The sequence below is a fragment of the Papio anubis genome, chromosome 3 (assembly GCF_008728515.1).
Source record: "Papio anubis isolate 15944 chromosome 3, Panubis1.0, whole genome shotgun sequence".
Taxonomy (NCBI): Eukaryota; Metazoa; Chordata; class Mammalia; order Primates; family Cercopithecidae; genus Papio; species Papio anubis.
In genome coordinates, this window is record NC_044978.1 from 35,611,460 (window position 1) to 35,626,315 (window position 14,856).

Genomic DNA, 14,856 nt, shown 5'->3' on the forward strand with positions numbered 1-14,856 from the left:
GAAAGAGTACTGGCTTAGAAATAGGAAGATTCTAGCTATTCATTTAACTACAAGGAGCCTTTGTTTCCTGATATTTAAAATGATGAAATTTTTAAAAATAGGAAGGACTTCTGGTTTCAGCTCCAACATATAAAAAGCTTGGAAGTCAACACTTTTATCTTACAACAAGAAAAAAACTGGCCAAACTGATTATCAATGACTTTTCTTAGACCTGTCAGAGAATTGAGGTCACAGGGAAAACCACCACCTCAAAATCTAGAGAGACAGGTGAATGCAGGAAATCATAGCTGAGATCTCCTTCCTGAAAGCAGAAGCGACAATGCCATACATTCAAATGTAGTAACTCTGAAGGATTGCTGGAAGCAGTGCATAAAGTAGTGTGAGAGTGAAAAACTCCTGGGAGCCACAGTCAGGGACCCCACATTTTGTTTAGGTTTTACCTCCAGCTACCCCACCGGGTTCCTATGATGAAAACCCAAGAAGTGTTCTCATGCTTCCAGCAGGGGAGGGGAAAAGTGACCACTTTGAACCAGATCCAGAATGTTCTCCATAACAAGGCCTACCACAGCAAGGGAAAAGATTAATAAGAGCCTCATCCAATATGAGGGGAGAGAAATAACCCAACTCCAGCTTCCTCTAGCCTTCCTGTGTCACCTAAGGGGAAACAAAATAGTTGAGAAACACTTGTAAAGGCCACCCCAGGGACACAGGCCTGAAAGAGACTTAACCATATGATAACAGAATGCTCTCACTACCCTTACACCCTGCCACCACATGAACAGGTGTCCAGTGTAATAGCCAAAGGTTAGAGCTGAAAGAGCTGCAAGCCTTAGACTCTATATAAGAAGGAATGTTTAGGGAAACCCAAAGACAACAGCAGAGACAGAAACAAGGACACTAGTGGAAATTGAAGACTTTGACACCTACAACTACAGCAAACATTAAACACAGCCCAACTCCTAGCCAAATTAATATAAAACCTCACACTAATACAAGCTGTTTATCTCAGCTTGTATTACTTAATACATCATGTCTGCTTTTCAACCAAATATTACAAGTCATGCTAGTAGGAGAAAAAAAACACAGTCTGAAGAGACAAAGAACCAGACTCAGATATGGCAGAGATTTTGGAATTATCAGACTAGGAATTTAAAATAATTATGATTAAAAAGTCAAACTCACAGAAGTAGAGTAGAATGGTGGTTACCAGAGGCCATAGGAGGGTGGGTAGATGGGGAAAGGGGAGATATTATTGGTAAACAAGTACAAAGTTTTGGTTAGATATGAGGAATAAGTTCTGGTATTCTATTGCACAGCGTGGTGACTATAACATTAACATATCGTATGTCCCAAAATAGCTAAGAGAGGATTTTAAATGTTCTCACAGCAAAAAAATGATAAATATTTGAGGTGATAGATATGCTAATTAGCCTGATTTGATCATTTCACAATGTATACATGTACAGAAACATCACATTGTACTTCATAAAGATATACAATTATTATTTTTCAGTTAAAAATAAAATAAAACTTAATGATGGCTAATATGCTAAGATCTCTAATGGAAAAAGTAGACAACATCCAAGTATAGATGGGTAATGTAATCAGAGAAGTGGAAACTTACAAAGAACCTTTTAAAATGCTAAAAATAAAACAAACAAAAAAAATAGTACCAGAAAGGAAGAATGTCTTGAATGGCCTCATCAATAGATTGGATGAAGCTGAGGAAGGAATCAGTAAACGTGAAGATAATGTCAGTAGAAACGTCCCAAAATGAGATGCAAAGAGAAAAAAAGAGTGAAAAGAAAATAGAACAGAATATCTAAGAACTATGGAACATTTTCAAAAAACATAACATACACATACTGGAATAGCAAAAGGAGAAGAAAGAGATAATGGAACTGAAAAAATATTTGAAATAATAATGACCAATAATTTTTCAAGATTAAGGAGACACCAAACCACAAATCCAAGAAACTCAGAGAACACCAAGTAGGGTAAATACCAAGAAATCTATACCTGGGTATGTCAAATTCACATTACAGAAAGCCAAAGATGAAGAGAAAACCTTAAAAGCAGCCAGAGAGGGGAAAAAACAAACCATGCAAACAAGAAGAAAGTGAAGTAAAATATTAAAGTATTGAAAGAAAAAATCCCAGCAATCTAGGATTCTATATCCAGAGAAATTCACTTCAAAGTGAAAGAGAAATAAAGACTTTATCAGGCAAACAAAAAATGAGGAATTCATTACCAGTAGTTCTGACCTGTAGGAAATGTTTTTTAAAAGTTCTTCAGAAAGAAGTAAAGTCATTTAGGCCAGAAACTCAGATAATCTACATAAAGAAAGAGTGTCAGAGAAAGAATAAATAGAGATAAAATAAAACTTTTTCTTTCTTTCTTTTTTTTTTTCTTTTGAGGTGGAGTCTCACTGTGTCACTGGAGTACAATGACGTGATCTCGGCTCGCTGTACCCGTCACCTCCCAGGTTCAAGTGATTCTCCTGCCTCAGCTTCCTAAGTAGCTGGGATTACAGGTGCCTGCCCCAACACCCGGCTAATTTTTGTATTTTTAGTAGAGACAGGGTTACACCATGTTGGTCAGGCTGGTCTCAAACTCCTGACCTCATGATCCGCCCACCTTGGCCTCCCAAAGAACTGGGATTACAGGCATGAGCCACCACGCCCAGCCCTATTTCTCATTCTTAATTCCTCTAATAGATTAATTGTTCAAAGTAAAAATAGGAACAATGTATTGGGTGATTATGTTATATGGATAACTGAAATGAATGATAGCAATATTATAAGAAATGGGAGGGAGGAATTGAGATTTCTGTTATAAGGTACCTATAATACCAATAAAGGTGTATAGTGTTATTTGAGAATGGACTTGGATTAGTTATGGATGTATTTTGCAAACTGTAGAGAAACCACTAGAAATAATTGTAAAGGAGCCTAATTGATACAGTAATAGAGGAGAGAAAATGGAATCTCATAAAATACCCAGTTAAAACCAGAGAAGGCAGAGAGAGAGAGAGAGAGAGAGAGATGCAAGGAAAGTGCAACAAATAGAAAATAGTTACATACATGGTAGATATTAATCCAACTATATCAATAATCACTTCAAATGTGAATGGTCTAAATATAAAAATTAAAACACAAAGATTGTCAGAGTGGATTAATTTTCAAAAACAAGATGCAATTATATGTTGTTACAGATATATCAACAGTAAAGATTTGGAAAAAGATATTCCATACTAACGCTAATCAAAAGAAAGCTGAACCAGCTATATTAATTTCAGACAAAGTGGACTTCAGAACAAGGAAAATTGTCAGGGATAAGAAAGGGCATTTGGCTTGGCACAGTGGCTCATAGCTGTAATTCCAGCACTTTGAGAGCCCAAGGTAGGAGGATTGCTTGAGCCAAGAGCTCGAGACCAGCTTGATGTTACCTATCTCTAAAAATAACCAGATGTAGCGGTTCCTGTGAGATCCCAGCCATGGAGGCTGAGGAGGGAGGACACCAGGCCTGGGTTCAAAACCAACAGGTGGCATGATGAAACTCCATCTCCTCAAATAATTCTGGCGGGCATAGTGCTGTCTCCTGTGGTCAACCTCAGAGGCTGAGAGATGGGAGGAGTAGCAGGCCAGGATCAGTGCACTGCAATGAGGCATGAGTTGCTCCAGCCTGGAGCAGCAGGTGAGACTCTGCCTGAAGAGAGAGAGAGGGAGGAAGGAAGGAAGGAAGGAAGGAAGGAAGGAAGGAAGGAAGGAAGGAAGGAAGGAAGGAAGGAAGGGCATTACATAATGATAAAAGGGTCAGTTATTCAGGAAGATATCCTTAATATGTATGCATCTAACAAAAGAGCATCAAAATACATGAGACAAAAACTGATAGAACTGCAAAGAGAAATCAACAAATTGACCATTATAGTTAAAGATTTTAATACGTCTCTTCTAGTAGTTGATAGATCAAGCAGGCATAAAATTGGTAAAGACATAATTGACCTGAAAGTTCCATTCATCAGCTTGCTCTAAATGACATTTATAGAATACTTCATCCAACAACAACAGAGTATATATTCTTCTTGACATCACATGGAACATTCACCAAAATACACGACATGCTGAACCATAAAAGACTCCAAAATAAATTTGAATTACACAATCTATGCCCTCAAACCACAATGAATTAAACTAGAAATTAATAACAGAAAGATAGTATGGAAAATTCCAAAATATTTGCAGATTAAATAACACAATACTAAATAACACATGGGTCAAAGAAGAAACTCCAGAGAAATTTTAAAATAATTTAAATGAAAATGAAAATACAACTTATCTAAATTTCTGGGATGCAGGAAAAGCAGTGCTTAGAGGGAAATTTATAGCATTGAATGCATATATTAGAAAAGAAGAAAGGTCTAAAATCAATAATCTAAGAATCCGCCTGAGGAAACTAGAAAAGGAAGAGTAAATCATGCCTACAACAAACAGAAAATAAATAATAGAAATTTTGGCAAAAATCGATGAAATTAAAAATAGGAAATCAGTAGAGGAAACACAATAAAACCAAAAGCTGGTTCTTTGAAAAGATCAATAAATTTAATAAACCTCTAGCCAGACTAACCAAGAAAAAAAAAGAGAGAAAACACAAATTACTAATATTATTGAAGAAAATTGGGCTAGGCTTAGTGACTCACACCTGTCATCCCAGCACTTGGGAGGCTGAGGTGGGAGGATCACTTGAGGCCAAGAGTTCAAGACCAGCCTGGGCAACATAATGAGACCCCCATCTCTACAAAAATTTGAAAATTAGCCAGGCATCATGGCACGTGCCTGTAGTCCTAGCTACTCAGGAGGCTAAGGCAAGAGGATTGCTTAAGCCCGAGAGTTAGAGGTTACAGTGAGCTATGATTGTGCCACTGCATTCCAGCCTGGGTCACAGAGTGAGGCCCTGTCTCCCTAAAAAAAAAAGAGAAAAGAAAATGAGATCATCATTACTAATCCCGTAGACATAAAAAGAAAAGGTTACAAACAATTCTATGCCCACAAATTTGGATAAATTAGATGAAGTGGACTAATTCTTTGAAAGATGCAAACTATACCAAAACTCGCACAAGGAGAAATAGATGAACTGAATAGGCCTATATCATTTTAAAATTTCAATCAATAATTAATAACCTTCCAAAAAAGGAAGCACCAAGTCCAGATAGTTTCACTGGTAAATTCTACCAAATATTTAAAGAAGAAATGATACCAGTTCTCTACAATCTCTCCCAGAAAATAGAAACAGAAGGAGTACTTGCAAATTCATTCATTGAGGCCAGCATTACCCTCATAAAAAAACCAGAAAGACAAAGTGGGATGACTGTCACTGCCCAATTTCAAGACTCACCATATGAAGACATTACAAGAAAAGGAAATTGTAAACCAAAATCTCTCAAAAACATAAATCCAAAAATCCTCATCAAAATATTAGCAAATCAAATCCAACAATGTATAAAATGAATTATACACCACAATCAAGTGAGATTTATTCCAGATATGAAAGACTGGCTCAACAATTAAAAATCAATTTATGTAAATAATCTCATCAAGAGGCAAGAGAAGAAAGTCCTATGATCATATCAGTAGACGTAGCAGAAGCATTTGGCAAGGTCCAGCATGCATTCATGTAAAACTCTCAGCAAAGTAGGAATAGAAGGGAATTTCCCAACTTGATAAAGAGGCCTATGGAAAGCCTACAACTAGCATACTTAATGGTGAGAAACTAGATGATTTCCCTCTAAGATGAGGAAGAAGGAAAGAATGTCCTCTCTCACCACTTCTATTCCACATTGTACAGGGAAGTCCTTGCTAGTGCAGCAAGATAGGAAATAAAAGCTATACGGATTAGAAAGAAAAATTAAAACCATCTTACATGATTGTCTGTATGGAAAATCTCAAAGAATCAACATAAACTCATGGAAATAATAAGTGGTTATAGCACGGTTGGAAGATACAAAGTAAATATACGAAAGTCGATTGTTACCAGTAATGAACCATTGGAATTTGAAATTAAAACACAATACCATTTACAGTTGCACCAGAAAAATATAAATACTTAGGCATAAATCTATCCAAATATGTACAGGATCTATACAGAGAAAAGAGATATAAATTAATGGAAAGATTATTCCATATTCATAGATTGGAAGATTCAATATCATTAATATGTCCAGTCTTCCTGACTTGATCTATAGATTAAACACAATCTCAACTAAAATCTCAGCAAGGTACTTTGTGTAAATCAACAAACTGATTCTACAGTTTATGTGGAAAAGCAAAAGACCTACAATAGATAATACAACACTGAAAGACAAAGTTGGAGGACTGACAGTGCCCAATTTCAAGACTTACTGTAAAGCTGCAGTGATAAATACAGCATGGTACTGGTGAAAGAATAGGCACATAGGTCAATGGAACAGAATACAGAGCCCACAAATAGACCCCCAAACAAATACAGTCAACTGATCCATGACAAAGGACCAAAGGCAATTCAATAGAGAAAGGATAGTCTTTCCAACAAACGGTTGTGGAACGACTGGATTTTCACATGCAAAAAAAAAATAGACACAGACCCAGAACATACAATACACCTTTTAGAAAAATTAATTCAAAATGGATCTTAGGCCTAAATGTAAAATGCAAAACTATAATACTTTGAGAAGATAACACAGGAAAAAAATCTAGGTTTACTTGTATTTGATGATGCGTTTTTAGATATGGTACCAAAAGCATGATCCATGAGAGAAAATATAAATAAGGTAGATTTTATTGAAATTAAAAACTGCTATGGAAAAGATACTGTTAAGAGAATGAAGCCAGGAGCAGTGGCTCAAGCCTGTAATCCCAGCACTTTGGGAGGCCGAGACAGGCAGATCATGAGGTCAGGAGATCCAGACCATCCTGGTTAACATGTTGAAACCCTGTCTCTACTAAAAAACACAAAAAATTAGCCGGGTGTGGTGGCGGGTGCCTGTAGTCCCAGCTACTCGGGAGGCTGAGGCAGGAGAATGGCGTGAACCCGGAAGGCAGAGCTTGCAGTGAGCCGAGATCACGCCACTGCACTCCAGCCTGGGCGACAGAGCGAGACAACGTCTCAAAAAAAAAAAAAGAGAGAATGTAAAAACAAGCCAGACTTGGAGAAAATATTTGCAAACACATATATCTGATAAAGGACTTGTATCCAAAATATACTTAAATATATTTAAAATATACTTAAAACTCAACCACAAGAAAACAACTCATTAAAAAGGCAAAAGATCTGGATTAACTTATGTAATTAATTACACATGTAATTAATTAATTCCTACTAAGGAAAACTTACAGATGGCAAATATGCATATAAAAAGGAGCTCATCATCTCGTCATGTGTCATTAGAGAATTAAAGCAATAATAATGAGTTAACACTATACACCTATTAGAATAGCTAAAATTCAAAAAATTGACAATACCAAATACTGATGACAATGTGGAGTAGCAGGAACTCTCGTTGGTGGGAATGCAAATAATGGTAAAGCTATTTTTGAAGGCTGTTTGGCAGTCTCCCACACAGCTAAACATAGGCTTACTATATAATCGCTCTACCGGGTATTTACCCAGTTAAATTGAAAACCTACATTCACACAAAAACCTGCATACAAATATTTACAGCACCTTTATTCATAATCGCCCAAAACTGGTAGCAACCAAGATATCCTTTAAAAGCTGGATAAATAAACTGTGGTACATTCATGCAATGGAATACTATTCAATAATAAAAAGAAATAAGCTATCATGTCATGAAAAGACATGGATGAACTTTGGTGAAACAAGTCATAGTGAAACAAACCAGTATGAAAAAGCTACATACTGTATGGTTCCAATGATATGACATTCTGAAAACCACAAAACTATAGAGACAGTAAAACAATCAGTGATTTGGGGGGAAGAGAGGAAAATAAATAGGTCAGGAATTTTAGAGTAGTAAAATTAGTTTGTGTAATATTGTATTTGTGGGTACAATATATTATGCATTTGTCAAATGTCATAGACCTGTACAGCACAAAAACCGGACTTTAAAATATGAACATGTTTAAGAATCATTTAGGAGGTTGGGGGATTCCAGGGAGAAATGCAGACTGTGCAAGAGGATCTAACTGCCTTAAAAATATGGAAAACAACCTCACTGAAGGGTAGAGAGGGAAAAAGTATCATCCCCTCTCTAAGTAACTTTGGAAATGAACAGTCTGTACGAGGAAGGCAATAGGAACTGCACAAAAGCACTGTATTCCACTTGATAAAATTGTTCCCCATGGGGATACAAGTTAACAGTTACCATACTGCTGTGTATGTATACAGGAATTGAACAATTAAGTAAATAGCAGCCAGGTTACTTACTGTTGGAATGGGAGTTTACAGAAAAGCAAGGGATGGAAATTAGAAAAAAAAGTAGGAAGTGCACTTATAGTAATATGTGTAAAAGCTTTGTACACTTAATGTATTATTATGTATGCATATTATTTTTACCCTGAAGGTATTATTTATTATAAAGGATTATTATTTTCACATTCTTTTATGCATAATTCAGATCATGTACTTAAAGAGGACATGGACTAATTCAAAAAGCTCAGAATATTTTCAGATACAACTTTTTAACAAGTATGCCCGTCTTCTGAAGTGGTCCTTTAAATTTGTGTAGATAGATTATGTTCTGTTGTCTGTAGGAGCTGTGTACATCAGAGCAGTTTATTATAAATACCTAAAGCAAAAGAAATGGTTTATTTAGAAAATAAAGTATAGAAATATGTTAACTGCTCCTATGTGATGTCAAAAGTGGAAAGAAGGTAGAAAATTCTTATTTTATGTGGGATACTATAAATACCTGGGTGTTTTCAAATAGTCACGTTTTTAGCACAGCATAGTCCAAGCATCTGGTTGTTTGAATTTTTCCCTTTCCAGCTGGTAATCTTGATATGTTATAGATGTAGGCAAAGCCTCAAAGTTAAATCATTTCCAAATGCTTTGAACAGCATTTAACTGGAAATAAAATTTCATTCAACATCACCCTCTCCACCTTCCTTTATGTGCAGTTACTTTCCATATCTGCAGTAGGTAGACAGGAGAGTGCCAAAAAAGAATCCTTCTCTTACTCCACAAATCAGTAGAACGCCTGATGACTACATCCCCAGAACTTGGGTTTCAGACACACTATTAACTTGCCTCAATACAGTGCAAATAATTTTCCAGATTGAAGCATTGATCTATTTAAATCAAACTTCCTGCCTATTAATAGCTGTGAAATACTAGAAAATATTACTGGGCCAATAAAGCATTGTGTCTGCTCAAATCTTTTTAAAATGAGGCAAGACAAAAATACATACATACTTAAATACATATGTACATAACATTGCAGAATCTCCTTTAAAAGTTTAAATAACAAAATCAGCCATCTAGATTTATGTGGAGATTTAAAAAGTGAACCAACTGAAAATCTAAGGAATCTTTGTATGCCAACATTCCATTTCCATACTTTCTTCTTCTTTTTTTTTGAGACAGAGTCTTGCTCTGTTGCCCAGGCTGGAGTACAGTGGCACAATGTCGGCCCACTGCAACCTCCGCTTCCCAGGTTCAAACAACTCTCACGCCTCAGCCACCCAAGTAGCTGGGATTCCAGGCATGTGCCACCTCACCCAGCTAATTTTTGTATTTTTGGTAGAGATGGGCTTTCACCATGTTGCCCAGGCTGGTCTCAAACTTCTGGCCTCAACTGATCCACCCCTCTCGGCCTCCCAAAGTCCTAGATTACAGGTATGAGTCACCACGTGCCCGCCCATACTTTCTTCCTACTTGCTTTATATTCACACTCTCCTTCATTGTCTTTTACTGAAAGCAGCATTGTTTCCTGTTTATTTTTATGATAATTTTCTGCTTACCTCTGAGCACACCTCTGCCCTCCCTCCACCATCCCACCACCCTCCACACACAAATGATTGCAGATAGTTTGGGATTTGCAGTGCAAAGGAAATGAACACACATAATTTATTTATTTTTTTCCCTTGTTTTCTTCCTTCCTTCCTTCCTTCCTTCCTTCCTTCCTTCCTTCCTTCCTTCCTTCCTTCCTTCCTTCCTTCCTCCTTCCTCCCTCCCTCCCTCCCTCCCTCCTTCCCTCCCTCCCTCCCTCCCTCTGTCTCTCTCTCTTTTTTCCTTTCTTTCTTTCTTTCTCTTTCCTTCTTTCTTTTAATATTGCACGGCCCATTCATCATTCTGTACAATTAGACAAATGAAAGGTATCTTTGTTTTGGCTTGATCTGTAATTCTTTTCAGATTCATTATGTGCATGGCAACCCAAAAAAAAACATGGTACTTTTGGGCAGCATCTGATTCATCAGGAAATTCCTCCTGCTATGATATGTGGTTGGTGAGAATGTGAGTGATGTGATCCAGATGCATGAGCTACCCGTCGCCAGTAGTGCAGATGTGTTTTATACACACATGCCCAGATGGTGACCCCTGTGGCATTATTAATGAGTTCCAGATGCCAGGCTTCCTTCTTTGCATGTATGTGCCTCGATTTCACGTATTTCATGTGTTTGTTTATGAGGGACAGCATTCCTACATTTCACATATGGCAGTTACTATTTAAAATGAGAACTTTTAACTACTCTGGAAATGGTTAAAGAATCTTTTAAATTGATATGAAATGTGTCTGTCATTTCAAAAAGACTACCCATGCAATCATTGAATTCCCAGAGCAAATTTCTGAACTTTCCCTTCATATATTGAGAAAATATGGTGCTGGCTTGCATTTTAAAGATAGTTAAGAAATAAAATATTTACATACATAATACATTCAAATGATTTTTTGCTTTCTTTTCCTTTTTGATCTCCAAAGTCTATTTTTAAAAGTAACATGTCTGTGCATTGAATATTGTTATTCACTATTAATTAAATCTAGGCATCAAGAGAAATTTGACGTCTTCTAGAAATTGTTCATACTTATAGATCTATAGGAAGAGAACTGGTTTTATTAAAATATAGTCCAGCTATAGCTCCAAACTATCATGGATTGTAACTCCATAGATTAGAAGAAATTGATTAGTCTTATATTTTGGTTTAGATCTAAAGTACAAAAATAAGAGCATAATAGTTCCACTGAGTTAAAATGAACCAACTCAAGTTTTTATTTTAAAAAACTCCAGGATTTTTATGGGGAAATGTAAAAATGAATCAAATTCTTAAAATAGATGACAAATGCAAATAACAGATGATCAGACTTTGAAAGACGAAGTTCATGTCCATTTCCTTCTTTAAAAGTTCACCAGAAGTGAACTTTTAAGTCAGCAAATGCATAATTTATGATAGAGAACTATCTCCAAAATCAGCTACAGAAAATAAATGACCAATATGCTGATGAGATTTTTGTTAAGGGGCTACACATTTTTTTTTTTAAGACAGGGTCTAACTCTGTCACCCAGTGCAGTGGCACAATCCCAACTCACTGCAGCCTCGACCTCAGGGGCTCAGGTGGTCCTCCCACCTTAGCCTCCTGAGTAGCTGGGACTACAGGCATGTACCACCATGCCTGGCTAATTTTTGTAGAGACAGGGTTTGGCCATGTTGCCCAGGCTGGTCTCAAGCTCCTGAGCTCAAGAAATCCATCCACCCCAGCCTCCCAAAGTGCTGGGATTACAGGCATGAGCCACCACACCTGGCCATGGTGCTGCATACTTTTACTGTCAATAGCAGAGGGTCAAAGTTGCTGAATGCTTAAGTAAGCACATCTTGAGTCTTGGTTACTTAGCATGTGGTTTTGGGTCCTCTTAAAAACTATTCTACTTCCTTAAGTAAAGCTTGTTTTTCCTATGTATGTATGTGTATTTATATCAGTTTCATAAAGGTGCTAACTCATTCATTTTCCACACCCACAAAGTAGGATGGAAAATTAAAGCAGTTATCTGATAAATGGAGGCAACAGTAAAGAGTTTTTTTTTTCCCCTGAAAGTATTCCTTGAAGTTAAAAAAAAAAAAAAATGTAAGTTATAGGATTTGCTCCCAAACTCCTCAGATACTGACCTCAGACTTGCTCCGTGTATGTTTTTGTTCAAGTGCATATCTATGATAGCAACTCTAGGGTTCTCTGAAAGAAGATTCAGAGCAATTCGAAGAAGACTTCAGATCATTTATGAGGATGAAGCCATCAAAGGAGAATGATGAGCCTGGGAAATGTCTTCTTATCTGACACTGAAAGAAGAATGGCTGTGGCCTTGCCTTTCTCATTTCTATCTTGAAGTCCTGTCCAAGAGCTTTGGTTATTGACCTTAGACTATTATCACCAAGACCTATTTAAAGGACCCAACAATATATCCATAGATCTTTTGTTCTAAGCCTCCCTTTTCTATTGCGAAGATTGAGAAGGTAAAGAAAACAAATGGCAGCAGCCTTTTTAATACTCAGAATGATGAATATGCGATAAGCAAGCTCTAACCACTCTTCCCACATTGCTGGCAGACTTCATTAACTGATCATAAGACTCTACCACTAAACCAGGATCCAGACTCAGAATCCTCAACAAAGCACTGCAGGCTGTCACTAAAACTTAGTTAACGTACACCCTTGAAACAAAAACCTCTTTGCCATTCCCCTTATATTCATTCTGAGCAAATAACAGGTGGTTAGTCTGAATGCGAGAAAACATAAAAGACCAAACGATATTGCTATTGATTAAAGCTGTCTGTTTTTCCCAAGAGGGTTGACTAGCTGGTATTGGCCTGGTTTGAAAAGTAGGAGTGTAGCTATGGTAACCATATCACATCAGTGACCCAGAGACAGTTCACTCTGCCCTGCTCCCTGACCTATGGGAATGGCACCAGATTAAAGGAGCCTCTGAAGGCTACTTGGACTCAGGTCAATGGCATAGGTCACCAAGGGTTTATGCACCAAATGAACAGGAAACCTTGCAGAGTGCCCAGGGACTGCAGGCAGAAGACTTCCCAGGGGCTTCTCTGAAACTCTGACCTCCACTTCCTCCTTTGACATTGCTGTCACTTTCATATGAGCACATGACAGAAACAAAGCCCCTGGGCTCTGTGTAGTGCAGTATGGTTTTCAGAGTGCTTTCCATTCCTGATCTTGTTTGAACCCCGCCTCAGTCAGTGCAGGGAAGCAGTGCAAGCATCAGTACCCCCAATTATACAACTAAAGTGAGGCTCCCTTGTCCAAAATCACATCTCTGTGGAGGCCCCAAAGGCCTTTCATCTAAAATAGTCAGACGAAAGGAAGTGACAGAAGGCGGGGATTTTGGATTGTTTCCCATTGGAATTTTCAGACAATTGTGCCCATACTTTCCATGGCCTGGCCTGTCTAAGGAAGCTTACAGTTTGATGGTGAAGCAGTTGCATGGTACAGACATGATGGTGAAGGTGGTTCTCCCAGAGATGCTTCAGACTCATTTAATAATGGAGATGCCATTCAGGCACTTGGTCATTGAAAGAGACTTTCTGTTCATTTCTATGACAGCTGGTGACCTTGTTGCAGATGTGGATTGTCCCCTTATATTTCACGATAAAACTATACTGGTGGCGGTTTCTGTCTATGTGGGGGATGTTCTCCGTTATTACCAGTTACATCCTCTTCAGAGCTACCCGAAAACCCCTCTCAGGAAGGACACCACGGTATGTATTCCATACATTCTCTCCCCAGGAGCCCCTTTATTTTAAATATTAAAAAGCATATTTTATAGCCATTTTCCTGGGTTGGGGAGTGGGGGCGTTACATTTCTTTTACTTGTCTTTTACCTTTGGTAGCAAAACTCTTGAGAAATTAGCTACACTACTGTTAGTTTGCCTTCATTATTTAATGGCAATTCAGATATGCATGTAAAATTTATTACTTCAGATATTAGCTAGTGAAATGCAGAAGAAAGGGAAGTGAAACTATTGTTTAAAATTTCTAGAGCATTATTTGCAAGTTTATTTTTACCTCAGCATTTTGCTTTATTCCACTATACGTTGTGTCACACATTTTAAAATAAAGCAAGAGTTGAAAGTTGTGTTTCAACCTGAAAATATATGATAAATCATAAGTCATAGACAACTTATTACTGTAATAACAAATGATGCTTTAATTTTCAATGGTCACTTTAATGACCATTGTCAGCCTCCAAAGATGTGTATAACTCCATTGTATTGTTCACAAATCTTTCCGAAGTGCTTATCTTCACATACTGCGCCCTCAGGCTTGCTTTTGCCCTCCCTGTTCTGTGGGTAAAATCCGAAACCTCATCAAGATAAAACTGGAATGAGATAAAGTGTATAAAATGGAAAATAGTAATAAAACAATGCTAAATTTGACCTTTTGGGAGAATACATCATAAGCTCCAGTGAAATACTTTTATGATTATTTAGACATTTGTTTTCATCCTCTAAAAAAGTAGGAAACACGTATGTCAACTTTTCCTTCAAGTTAGGAGAAGGAAAAATACCCAATGAGAAATCAGATAAATAAATGTGATGATAAAAATGGAAATCCAAATACATGAATTCATGTTACGAGTATTTTAGTTTAGTTCCAGTAAACTAAAAAGGAAGAGGTCTGGGGTGCTGGTAGGAGACCTTATAAACTGGCCAATTTGGGGTCTCGGACAGCCCTTGTAGTGTCTGGCTTATCAATCAGTAAAGTGAATGTATGGTACCTTTCTCCTTCTTAGAAAATATTCTAAGTTATTTAAGATTTGTGAAAGTGCTCTGAGTTTGGGATGAATCAAAATGTGCTTGTTTTCATCCCCTGGATATAATCTATGTTGTATTTCTGTGAGAATGGTTTGCCTATCCACTG

The 14,856-nt window shown here is 37.3% G+C and overlaps 2 protein-coding genes across 17 annotated transcripts in view; one reads left to right on the top strand and one right to left on the bottom strand.

The window, feature by feature from the left end:
* The window catches only part of RNF175 (ring finger protein 175), a 49,136-nt gene that overhangs the window by 17,527 nt on the left and 16,753 nt on the right, over positions 1–14,856 (top strand). For all 4 annotated transcript variants that reach the window (XM_009207726.3, XM_009207729.3, XM_021938881.2 and 1 more), the window contains one exon: positions 13,540–13,694. In XM_009207726.3, the coding sequence (XP_009205990.1) occupies positions 13,540–13,694 (155 nt within the window). The remainder of the gene's footprint in view (positions 1–13,539; positions 13,695–14,856) is intronic.
* Positions 1–14,856, bottom strand: part of TLR2 (toll like receptor 2) — a 73,152-nt gene that overhangs the window by 13,847 nt on the left and 44,449 nt on the right. The window lies entirely within an intron of this gene.